The sequence below is a fragment of the Nyctibius grandis genome, chromosome 15 (assembly GCF_013368605.1).
Source record: "Nyctibius grandis isolate bNycGra1 chromosome 15, bNycGra1.pri, whole genome shotgun sequence".
In the NCBI taxonomy this organism is placed as follows: domain Eukaryota; kingdom Metazoa; phylum Chordata; class Aves; order Nyctibiiformes; family Nyctibiidae; genus Nyctibius; species Nyctibius grandis.
The window spans coordinates 8,863,119-8,875,732 of record NC_090672.1 but is presented as its reverse complement, the minus strand read 5'-3'; the positions used below and the strand labels follow the sequence as shown (position 1 = coordinate 8,875,732).

General features: G+C 39.2%; 1 protein-coding gene across 2 annotated transcripts in view; it reads right to left on the bottom strand.

Moving 5' to 3' along the window:
• Window positions 1-12,614, bottom strand: part of ANKFN1 (ankyrin repeat and fibronectin type III domain containing 1) — a 63,424-nt gene that overhangs the window by 26,926 nt on the left and 23,884 nt on the right. For both annotated transcript variants that reach the window (XM_068413481.1, XM_068413480.1), the window contains 3 exons: window positions 7,131-7,228; window positions 5,531-5,621; window positions 1,615-1,722 (listed from right to left, as the gene is read on the bottom strand). In XM_068413481.1, the coding sequence (XP_068269582.1) occupies window positions 1,615-1,722; window positions 5,531-5,621; window positions 7,131-7,228 (297 nt within the window). The remainder of the gene's footprint in view (window positions 1-1,614; window positions 1,723-5,530; window positions 5,622-7,130; window positions 7,229-12,614) is intronic.

Genomic DNA, 12,614 nt, shown 5'->3' with positions numbered 1-12,614 from the left:
GATTTATCCAAAATATACTACTGTGTAATGCTGGCATTACAAGCAATTATGAGATTTTTATTTGGTTGGAGGCAAGGGTGTTGCTCAAGCTGACTCCACAGCGTAGTACTGCCACATGTAAGCTCCCACATCCTCTTTCAGACATGCAAGAAACTGTTCTGAGCTAAACAGATTTTCTATATTGCAGTTGTTTATTATTTAAGGAAAAGGAGTTAGGAAATCAACAATAGAGTTGTCTGTGCTTTGCTTTGAGACTGGGGTTAATTTCTGGAGCAGTGGAATTATATTATAAGAACCAGGCACTGGTGTCAGATTCTCAGAAGGAGGGATTTTCTGCATGTTGTTTATAACTGCTTCTGTTCTGGGCTGGGATGTCAGTAAAACAATTTATACTAAGAATATTCTCAGATGTTCCATCACTTATTCCCTGTTGACTAGTAAGGTGGCCTGAAAGACCTGAGATGTGCACTTAACTTCAGAAAGGAAAAACTGTACCATGGAAAAAAGACTTGTTTAATAGCATGAAAAAGCTACGTAAGGGATAGAATACATCATCTGTATTTTCCGTACCAAGACCACCTGCAAGTGATAATGCCTCTATGAATTTTAATTAGAAAAACAACATTTTCTTGCAGTATCTTCTTTCCCTTTCCAAGCAACATAGCTGAATAGTTTAAGTTGCTATGGTTACAATGGGTTGTGGCAGACTGTGGATCATCATGATAGTGACATATTTGCACGTAAAGAACAAAGTCGCATCTTTCCATTTCAGCCAGATGATTTTAGCCCTAAGTATTTCTGTGATTTTAAATCAATTGATGCAGCTTAACATAACAGTCATACTAGGTGAAGAAAAATGAAAACTTCATGGTAGTTCAACTTTTCAGTTTAAAATAAGTTCCTTTGCAATGAAGCATTATTCCAGTTAGAAGTTTATTTTAAGAAAATAAATAGTACTTTTCAACAACCCGTATAGAACAGGAGTTTTTATATATGCTTTAAAAAGAATGCCAAGCTGTTGCCTTGGCTTTTGAGCTATTAAAGGCACAGTCTGTTTCTCATGAATGAAGAGCAAAGAGCTGGCTGAGATTCGAATTCTCTCCTAGTTTTGATCCATTCTATTTGAAATTGTAGCAATCTTATCTTCCCACTGCACTGTGCAAGTATTTTTCATTATAGATTGGCATCACATCCACTAGAGTACTTAGTGTCTTCCCTTTGGAGGCAGCCAAGTCCCCTCTTTTGATCCAAAACAGTTGTTAACTCTCTAAAGTATTTCTTTATATGAAAAAATAAAAGAGAAATCCTTGAAACATTTTTGTGGAATCCTGTGTGAAACTAATTTGTAGGAAAAAACAAATCAATAAGTGTAGGGCACAGAGGGAGAAAGGGTGTGTCTGTGCTTGTGTGCATTCTAGCTTTCAGATGTTTTCATCCAACTAATTTCAAGGGTTAAGAGCAAGATAGTGCACTAAAGTGATTCCAGATGGGCCAATATTAATATCTTTCTTTTCCTGATGAATGAGAAGGTATGACCTAGTTAGAGAACTGCTAAAATTACAGGCGCCACAGAGGCTTCAGCTGGTGCCCTACCACATAGATATTTATCCTTACCTCTGCAATTATAATGCTGATGAGCTGCTCGAACCTGCTGAAGGAGACGTTCCAGGGCCTCAGTGTGTCCCCTGTGCCGAGGTTCTCTTCCACTGCAGTCTTTCCAGTCTATTGAACAAAGGAAATAAACAGAAATGAAACACAAAGGAGCAGCAGAAGGTTTTAAAATATTTTCTTGCCTCTGATATTTCTTGGCTTTAGAGGAGTTTTACATCTGGGCACGCAGGAAAAAATGGCAGTTGTTTTTACGTCTGCTGTTGTTACTTGTACAATAAGTTTCCTTTGCCTTGTGCCAGCTAGGTAATTAATCATAATGATTATTAACAAAAAGCTCACAATCAGCTCCTAGAAGATGCTGGAGTGACTGACTAGGCAATGTCTATTTCTCTTCAGTACATAAATGGCCTCTGTTACTGTAGTGTCAGAGCTGCTCTCAGCCTGTACCGTACTGACACTCTCAGTACCTGAGATTACACTACGGCTCCTTCTGCATTTTGTTGAGACACCAGGAAGCTAAATGACTCTCCTACAGTTGTATAGGAAACCAATTACAAAGCAGAGAATGAACAGCTTCCTACTTCCAGAGCTAGCTCTGTAGCCAGAGAAACATGCTTTGAGTAAAATCAGTTCTGAAAATCTGTTTGCAGCAGAAGCCTGAACAAACACTGGCAATTCCTGCCCTAGAGCCTACAGTCTGCTCAGCACTGCACTCGTGAGGCAAGAAGCTGCGGTTTCTGTCCCACATACCTTCAACCTACAAAAGACACTGTTTTCACTCATTTGCTGCTAGCTACAAGCTCAATCTTGATTTTAAAAAACAGGAATCTCATCACAAATGGGAAGATACTCTGTGTATCAGAGAGGAGCTTTTTAATTCCAGACTTGGCTACCGTCATTGTAATGAGAAAAAGGTATTGCACCAGTTTCCTGACTCAAAGCAATGGTGGATCAAGGTATTAAGAGATCTGTCTGCAAGGGAGACATGCTTCCATCTTGCTGGCATACAGGCCACGTACATATTCACAGCCACCATCAAACAGTTTGCTCACTCACTAAATATACAGATCTAGTTCCTAGTGCAAGTTTGAAGTCAAGCATTCCTTCCAATATGCTCACTATGCCAAGGAGATAAATATATATTTGCTGCCATTCAGTATAGCAGCTAGAGTAAGCCCCGTGTAAGGGTGGAAAGAGAAGACATTTGCTATCCTGATAGCCTGTGGGCAGTTGTAACAGCTGCAGACTGGCTATCCTGCATGTTGTATGTTATTGCAGAGATCAAGGGCCAGCTGCATTTATAGCTCTGTGTGGGGAGGGCAGTTCTTAGGTCTCCTGTGAGCAGCCAAGAGGAACCAATGGGAACTCACCAATTGCAAAGTGCTTTGGTGTCATCAAACTCGTAGTGTTTTGAACAACCCCGTGATTTCTCTATCCCAGTGGTTTCCAAACTTTTTGAGCCTCCAGATTGCTGACTACCTTAAAAATGACATGGAAATCAGACCACCTTCCCTCATTGTCCATCACTCACATGCTAATGAATAAGCCTAGAAATGTTACTGTCTACTATGATTGCACAGACCAGCTGCACAACACCGGCCACCACTTTCCAGGCTGCTACTGTGTATGTGGGGGAAACAGGAGGACAGTGGCAAGCATTCACTGTCATGCTACACGGATGCATCTCCAAGGATGTCACTAACCTTTGATGCTCTGCGATTGGAATGGATCAGAATTAAGCCCTGCAGCTTTCATTTCCCTTTCATATTCTTCTGGCTGCTGTTACAGACAACACTGTAGAGCATTAATGTATTCACATTTAATTTTTAGCTTAGGGCCATATTTTGTTATGCAACACTGGTGTAATTTCAGGTTGCTGCCTTCTTGCCAAACACAAATCTGCTAGTTTTCAAAACCAGTGCTCAAGGCAGTCATGTCAATAAAGAAGTTCTGCCCCCAGTAGCTGCAGCAGTAAATAGCATCTTGTCTCTCAAGTTAAAATTCTGATGTTAGTATTACTTAATGAAAGGATTTACATTTAGGCTCATGGTCTCACTTGCTGTAAGGCTTAAGCATGTCTCACTAAGGATATTTAATGAAAATACCACGTTCTTGCCAGCATCTATATACAGTGACCTGAGTCTGCCTAACACGTCTGTGTTCACCAACAAAGAAAACATATATATATATAGCCATGAAGAAACATTTCTCTTCGCCATAAACTTATGACAAATCCCATATATGTATCAAATGATGCTCCTGTTCTTCTACAGGGAAATCCAAAAGACTGTTTTTGTTGCCTTGGCTGCCTTTCAGAGAAACAGCCCCACAATGATTGTCCCATCCACTTCAGTAATACTCCCATGGATGGTACTGCTCTCCCTGCTGGAAGCGGGGACTTCACTGAGTTCTGAGCAGCTGCACGTGACAACATGGCCCTAATGCCAGCAAGTCTAGGACTCTCTGCTGCTCTAAAGCCCAGAATCCCTGAGACAGTAATCATGGGAAATGAACTTAATTCTCTGCATAGTTTTTGTGTTGACCCAATGAAATCTGCAGGAAAACTTCCCTTACATCCCCAAAGCTTTGGAACTGGCATTTATTGTCAGATTTCAGAAGCTTAATAACAATGGACAAGAAATAGACAGGGAAGACAATCCAACATGCTCAAAGCAAAAATTTGTATCATACAAAGCTACAGTCTTAAATGCCACCTGTCTTGCCAGGAGTGCCCCGTCCTTTGGGGATATTTAGCTGAATAACTAGCAGCTACTGTAAAAGAGTCTGTTTCGCAGCTGATGTACATTTTTGGTTTGTGGGGCCAAATCCTGTGTAGTTATACTTGGCTATAGTCGAGGTAGTTGCATGTCACTAAGTTATTCAAAACAACTCCATAGTAGTGAGTTATCCCCATAGCCAAGAGTAGAATTTTGTCCCATGATTGTGGCACATTTTTGTTCTCAAACAGAATATTTCTTTAGCCTGGTTCTGATTTTATTCTGGGGTAGACAAGAGCAAAACTGAAGCAAAATGGGACTGTGGAACTGCAAGAGCCTCATTTATCCAACCCTCTCCGTTATGACTACCGAGAGTAGGTACAGCTTGCTTTATTTTTTCACATTATCATGCACGGTTATTAAATTAGCCTAATAACATTAGCCTAATAAAAACAAGTGCTGATGCAATAAAATAAAAAGTCTCACTTTACTGCATTAATCAATACAAGGGAAGCTATAATACGCTGAGCTGGTTTGGCAGTCAACACTAAGCCTGGAAAAACAACTAACAATGCAATGTGATTATAATAGATTAAAAATTACAAATGAAAAATCATAGTCCTAATGGAGTCTGAGAAAACCTGTCATAGGTTTGAAAAGGAAGAAAGGCTTTTGGACATGTCTGGGACATTTTAGTGCTTATGGGCTAGATCCTATCAACGTGCATGTCCACACTAGAGTATTTTACATAGAGGATGCTATAAGAATGGTCCAGTGAATGGGATCTATAATGCTACAAGGCAGAATACAAAATTACATTTGATTCTAGCAGTTCAGATTCAGGTTTTGATCCAGTCATGTACTGACAAATGAGGTCCCATATAACAGAACTCTCTTAAGAGAAATGAAGGTCAAAATATTTCTTATTTTTCTTAAGTGTTAGTGACTAGATTACAATGTTCTGTCAAAGGACTGGAGAAGAATAAAAGATAAGACAAATACATATACATATATGATTATTTTGCTTATTTTTGGGGGTGGAAGGAGTTGAGTTTTATTTATTTATTTATTTAACTCTTAGATGGCATGGCAATTAAATAATGAACTCCAGAATATTTGTCTTTTTCTGTTCTTTGAAGAGGGAGAAATTCATACAAAGCAAATCACTAATCAAACTAGGAGGGCAGACAAACTCAACCTACTTGAAGGAGAAGCATATGCAGGAGTAGATTTGCGTGGAGGTCCCCATCCTCTCATGTTGTATGCTGAAACATGGACGTAATATCTCTGGCCCTGCAAATGGAAACAAATGGAGTCAAAACTATCATCACTTGACTCAAAGTCTTGCCTGTAATAACTGGAGCACAGTCCCTCTCAAAGATGTTTTCTTTGAAAAAAGTAAATATCTTTCAGCGGCATCAACTGATGCACCATGACAGATTGAAACATAGTACAAAGAGTTCAGGACAGGTGATCTGCTGAGGGTTAACAGAACACACCAATTCCAACCGACAAACTACAATCTCTTCTACCAAAGCCGAGCCCTGGGAACTCTTACAATCAGACTTCAGGAATAGGGACTCCCCTTTTTCCTGTCGTATTTAACAGAGTCTCTCTACCAGCACAGCAACAGAACAAGTTTGTTTGGTTTCCACTGAAATCAGTCAGACCTTTATCACTGATTTTGATGCATAAATTAGGCCCATGAGGGGCACTTCTGAAAGTCTAACTTTTAATTTAAATGCATTATATACTTTGGAGAGTATAGACAAACACACAGTAAGCACTGTTCTTAACATGTGCCTATGGAAGTGACCTCGCAAGCTTGTTTGATTTCAACTTAAGAACAGTTACTCTGTTTTGTTGTCAGAAAATGAGAAACAGAGGAAATGCATATTGTGGCTCAGCTCCCTGGAAGATAGTGAGGTTCAAATCAAAGATTTCTTCAGATTAAAGGCTAGAAAAAAACCCAGTATCTTTTTCTATTCTATGTAGAGGGTTTTATATTGTGCCCATTGTTTACTCTTTAAAGTTAATTCTCTCATTTTGAGAGCCCATGTTTTGGGGCACTGGCCAAGGGTCACATGCATGCCTCCCCCTGCTATAACTTTGTAGGCCTGATTTGGTGTGCAGTGAATTCAGTGGAAAGGCTCCAGCTCAGTGGATGCTGGACTGGGCCCCTCTGATGATGTTTCCAGTGGAAACAGTTGTATTTTGAGCAAACTTTATTTCATTAAGTACTGTATGAATCAAAATTTGCTTGCACAAATGGTCCTGATCAGTCTGTAGGAAAAAGCCTTTCAGATATGTGGTCAAAATTATTCTGCTTAGGGATCCATATGAATATTCACCAGTTTTCTCCATCACTGACCCAGTTCTTATCAGTGTAAAATATTTGTACGAAAATAAATAACAAAAATGAAAATGATTATCGTCAACGTGTGTGTTCCTGGAAGAAGTAGAAGAGAAAGAACTGTTATTTTAGCTATTGGTCATCAGAGTCAGGACTAGAGCCTTTGATCTGCACTAAGATTATCCTGTGATCCAGAAAACAGCAGCTTTCATTCCAATCTTTTCTGATCTCCCCTAAGCAGGACAACTTATAAAACAGTTCATGCTGTCTATTCCTTTGTGACTTTTGGATTATGGATACCAGATATATTATGCTTAATGACTGGAACTTGTTGCTAGAAGAAAGGCACTCTACAGTTATTATCAACAGGCGTGGATGCAAATTATCAATGTCTGTATCAGTGGGGCGGCAGAGGGTATCAAGATTTGAACAAGTCATTTGGCACTTACCGTTCTGAGACCTGTGATGGTGCACCTCAAAGACTGAAGATTATCCATGATTATTTCACCAACCAAGGGAGAAAAGTCTTCTGAAGAGCTCCATTCCACTAGGAAACAAATAGCAGGAGAAAAACAAATCAAATACCAGTCCAAGGAAAGAAATTAAGGTACTTGAATCACTCGCAGGTTAACTTTTCTCCTAGTAGTCTCCCATTCCATGTAGATACTAAAAGTCATGTTTAACAATAATGTTCAGCAAAACTTCACACAATAATTAAATTATATCTCTGTGTATGAGAGAGAAAAGCAAAAAGCTTTTCAGGAAAGAATGCTTAAAAATACACTGCAATACAAGTTACATTCAGTCAACTTTTGCCCTCATTTAAACAATTTCCTTTTAAAGAAAAAGAAGTCATGGAAAAGAGTAGGTATAGGATTTGGACCTGCTAATGCCATTTGGCAGTTTATACACCCAAACCAACAAAAAGCACTGTTTTGCAGTTGGGTCTGCATAGGTAGGCATGGGCAGAGTCCTTTTGGCTCCACAGGATCACAAAACTCTCATCACCTACCCTTGGCTAATTTGTATAGAAATATCCTCCTTGGACTAGATCCGACACTCACTAGAGTTTCTTCATTGGTTTCAGTGGGTTCTGGCTGTCTTGTCCAAGCCTGATTCTGCTGTGGTCACTGAAATTGCAGAGCTCCACAAGGACCTGTTAAGTTGTGTCCGGCTTTGAAGTGAATTAAGTGGTGCTGGGCTGACACATCCCTCCCAGCCTGTCCTGCAGCCTAAATGACAGTGGGTACCTTCACCAAAGTGCTCCCATCAGCTTGTACAGATGACTCGTATTCCTGCTTAAGGGGTTATGAAATTAGTAGTCCTGCTGTCAGTACTCTTCCTCAGTACTTGCAAAAATGAATATGCATGTAAAATAGTATCAAACAGACCATGAAAAACTACTAGACGGTTTAAAAAAAAAAAGAATATATGCAAGCGGGGAACTGATGGCTGCAGGTAGGAAACTAGTCCCTTTTTCTTACATTACACTTTAGTAATGCCAGGTACCATGATTAGAGTTAAGGTTAAGCCCAGAGTCATATTTCTGGGATTTAGTAATTTGTACATTCAGACTCAAACTTCCAGGAAAACCTATCAAAAACATAGTGAAATTAATCCCTTAAATTATTCTACTGTAGATATGGGAAAATCCCATCAATTTTCTGGATTTACACCAAACTAGAAATTCAACCCAAAGCTTTTCCTTTAAGATTCACAAAATATTTTATAGGTACTTTATTTGTATATTTATTAGCATTGGAGTCAATAATTTAAAATAGGTCAGAGGGTATAGATATTTTAATTTCAGCATGTGGAAGTTTCATCTTCTGGCCATGTCATACTGGTATTTTCACGTTAAAAGGCTTCACAGAATTTTTTGCTCGGCATATACAACATTTAACTGCCGACACATTTTTCTAAAATAGCCAAGTATCAATAGCACAACTCATTTTTCCTTTCTCTCCTAATTGCTCCTTTTCTGTGATTGCAGTTTGTGAATGCACAGCATGTTCTGCAACATTTTTGTGTTTGCTGCAATGAAAGGATATTGGTTTTGTCTATTGCCTTTGAACTTCTTCATTGTATATTTTTCTAGTTTTCCATAGGTTTTAAATACCTAATTACTGCCACCTTTAGTGGAAGCTATCTTTGCACATTAGAATGAAAACGTAGAGACCGTTACAGTACCGTGTTGTAGGGTTTTGTTGACAACTTAATTATAGGCATTATTATATGTACCATTGAACTTGATGGCCTGTCAAAGTTTCCATTGTAAATCATGATTTTCAGGGTTTGTAACTCCACTGTATTAAATCATTGAGGACATTGTTGCAAACTTAGATGTGTTGTCTGTTTTCCAGATGGATAAATTGGAGAAACCCTGTTTGAACTGCTGAACACATTATCAACAGGCTTGCAGTCACTTCAGATACCATTTTTCTTTTCAAAGGTTCATGTAAAGCAAGAAAGTGTCACTCCAGACAGATTCTGCCAACAAATCCTGTCTTCACTGAAATCCCCAGGTATGACTGACTGAGTTCAGAGAAACTGAGTTACCAAGGGGAGCAAAAGCTGATATTGCCTTTAAGGCCATCTCAGGAACAGCTGAGGAACAGGGTTTTGAAATAACAAATCACAGCTTTGCTCTGATGTTCTAGGGCAAACTGTCACCCCAAATCATGTTGTTAGTGAAACCCCATGTGCAGGGCAAACGCCCTCATCCACTTGTTGGGTGACATCGTGATCTCCCAGTCCCTTGAAGGACAGCAACTCACTAGGGAGAGCGACCGAGTCTGCCAGTCCTTTCACAAGGTACTGGGAGAGCTGTGTACCCCTCTGATCCCCGCAACCAGCCGAGTCTTCACTGGCTGCTAGGCTGAGGCTCAGCTGTGCTTCTCATTATACAGCCAAGTAATGCCAGCATTTTGCACTTATTTTTTTAGCTTACCCTGTGGTGGCTGAGACTTATGAAGTTGAAAACATAGGAATATGATATTATGATTGAGAACCCCCCCTTTAAAGGATGGTGTATACAAAATTCAGTTTTCAAATATACGTATTTAAAAACCTCACATTTGGAAAAAACTCTGCCCCCCAGTTTCAATAAAAATTTCCATAACTGAAAAATAAATATTTTTTGAACAACTGTGTTGGAATAGTGCCTTCTTTTCCCCCTTTTTTTCAAAGTACTACAGAAAACATATCAACAGGAAACACTGAAGCATTGCCATTTTTTACAGAATGTCATCCTCTGACTCATGATATCTGTCATAAAGAAACTCTTAACAAATTTTGGAATGTTTTGCTTACTTTTGATTTTAACAAACTTTTTCCCCCACGATTTACTGATTCAATTGAAAAGAGGATGATATGATATAGTTTTAAAGAAATGCAAATCAACTTAAGTCATTTATCATTTACTAAGTTTCTATCTCCTGTTACACATTGTCAGATTTCAGCTTTCTGCCATAGTGGTTCTCTAAAACTAATACACAATACTCTACTATAATAATTCATTGGGTTTTAAACCTTTTAGAAGGATGTGAATACCAGTGTCCCTATTTTATAGGTGGGAAAATGAAGGTAAAGAGAGGTAGAGCATCTTGTTCGCTCAGCAGGCCCCAAAACAAGGGACAAAATCCTGTGACCTATATTACATTTATTGGGCCAGTGTTGCTCACACTTTCTGGCTATGTGGGATATATATATATATATATATATATATATATCTCTCTTTATGGTACCAATACGAAGCTACACATCCATGGTCTTCCCTTTGTGATTAACCTGGATCTAAAAATTATGTAACTTTGTGCACGAGCAACCCATCATGAAGATTTTGCTAAATCTTTGCCAGCTTTCTGAGAGAGAGTGCTGGGAGAGACTGCTCTGGTAGTAAACAAAAAATATCAACCATTTGTGTAACTCTACAGTACTTGGGACTTCAAGAAAGAACAAAAGGCTGGCTAGCCTCAGCACTTTAGAAGTTGAATGTAAAAATGCTCAAGTATAAAAACCTGAAGATGAAGAGGGTCCTTTATAAGAGCCCAGGAACAAGAGCTGGTCTTGTAGACTGTACCAACTGTGCTGTAAAGGACCTGAAAGCTGTTGGGTGAATTAAGGATGGAGCATGTTCCAGTCCTGTTCTGAACACCCCAAAGGGCTGCTTTGTCGTGAACGCTGAATGTCTTCGCTGTTGCGGCTTTCCATCTGACACTTCACGTTATGTCAGAGCAGGGTTTTTTTTGTGTGTTTAATATATTGGTGACTATGTGTTTTAATGAAGGTGCCCTGTATTCCAGAGCTAGCAAATGCACGATGTGTTGCTGCGGTCGCCAAGATAAGTAGTAATTTTTAAATAAACAGCAGTATAAACAGTTACATAAAACTCATGTAAATTGCTGGCACATAATTTTAGACTGGCTTAAGTTATGTAACCTACTTGTGGCCAAGTTGGGGTTTTTTTTTAATACTCAATTCAGGCACTTTAAAATAAAGGGAGAAGTTTATTTTCACCTGTTTCTTTTCCACTCGCTATCTTTCTGTTATACTGAGCACACGTTAAACAGCTTACCAGAGAGATTGACAGACAGACAAGAGACAAAATGAAGGCACAAAACACCTCCTGACCCTATTCTAGATTCATTCAGGAAAGCACCTTCTCCTGAGTCAAGTAAATAGCCTGAGCCACAGTAGAATTTGCCACTTCTCTTGGCACTTGTTTTTGCTTGCACTTAAATTACTCACTGAATTGCTGAGTAGGTTAATTAGACCGAGGGATATGAGTTCTGTTGTTAAGTTGATGGGGTCTACAGAATAGTGTAATGAGGTGGATTCTGGGCTTTATTCTTGCTTTTGCTACTGACTTGCTGTGTGGCCTTGGGCAAAGCATTGTGCCACTATGGCTTTTAACCCAGACTTAAGCAGCAAGGATTCTCTCTCCTTCCCTTCCTCCTCTGGGCCAGGGCCTAGGCTGAAGGACACTGTGATCTTAGCTTGTGTTTCCAAGGGCCTCCAAACAAATAATTGCATTGTTCAATAGCTTTCTTTGAAATGTTAAAACTGAAAGAGAGCACTAACACCAGAATCCACTTCACACCATGTTTTTCTGCCTGCTGATCTTTACAAAATAATTTTAATAATTTACACTCATAATGTCGTAGCAGCTTGATTTAAGGATATTGAACACTGCCATTCATGTGAATAAAATCAGGATGAAGTACCTAAACAAATATTTAGAAATATAACACAAGTGAGAATTGAACACTAGTGAAAGCAGGAATCAGTTTGTTGGTGTAGACAGCATCAGCTCAGATGGAGAATATTGTTTGCAGTATTTGGTCAGCTCCTCCTGGCTGCTTTGAACTGTTCTTTCCAGCCTGAATTAAGAAGGGAACCCAATTTTTGCAGATCTGAGTTCAGGCTCTGTTCATGCCTCTCATGTTTGGAAATTCTCCAAAGAATGATAGGAGAAAGACAAGTCATACCAGCTGTAGGGAGTACTTACAGAGATCCCAGCATAGTGCTCCCATTAGGAAAAAACAAATGTTTGGCACTGAGGAGTTTGTATTTGTTCCCATGGATTTGGTTATTTTTTGTGTGAAGGGTATAATCCATCCATAAAAGCACACTAACTTAGAATGTCTGGAGTTGGTTGCATTCCGCTCAATAAGAGTGTAGACAGGGACAATATGATACGAGCCACAGCATTTACAAGAGGGACAGGTGAACTTTTCGTTTGTTTGTCTGGGGACTCTAACTGGGATTTACTACAGTGCCTAAGGGACTTTGGCATATTGCTGTGCAAACACAGAAGTTAGAACAGTGTAGTCATGGCCCAGGACTAGGATTTCTAGGTACTACTTAGAAATCTGGGCTCCTAACTGTTCTAAATACTAGTGTTCATTATTTTGGATCTATTATTTCAGTTA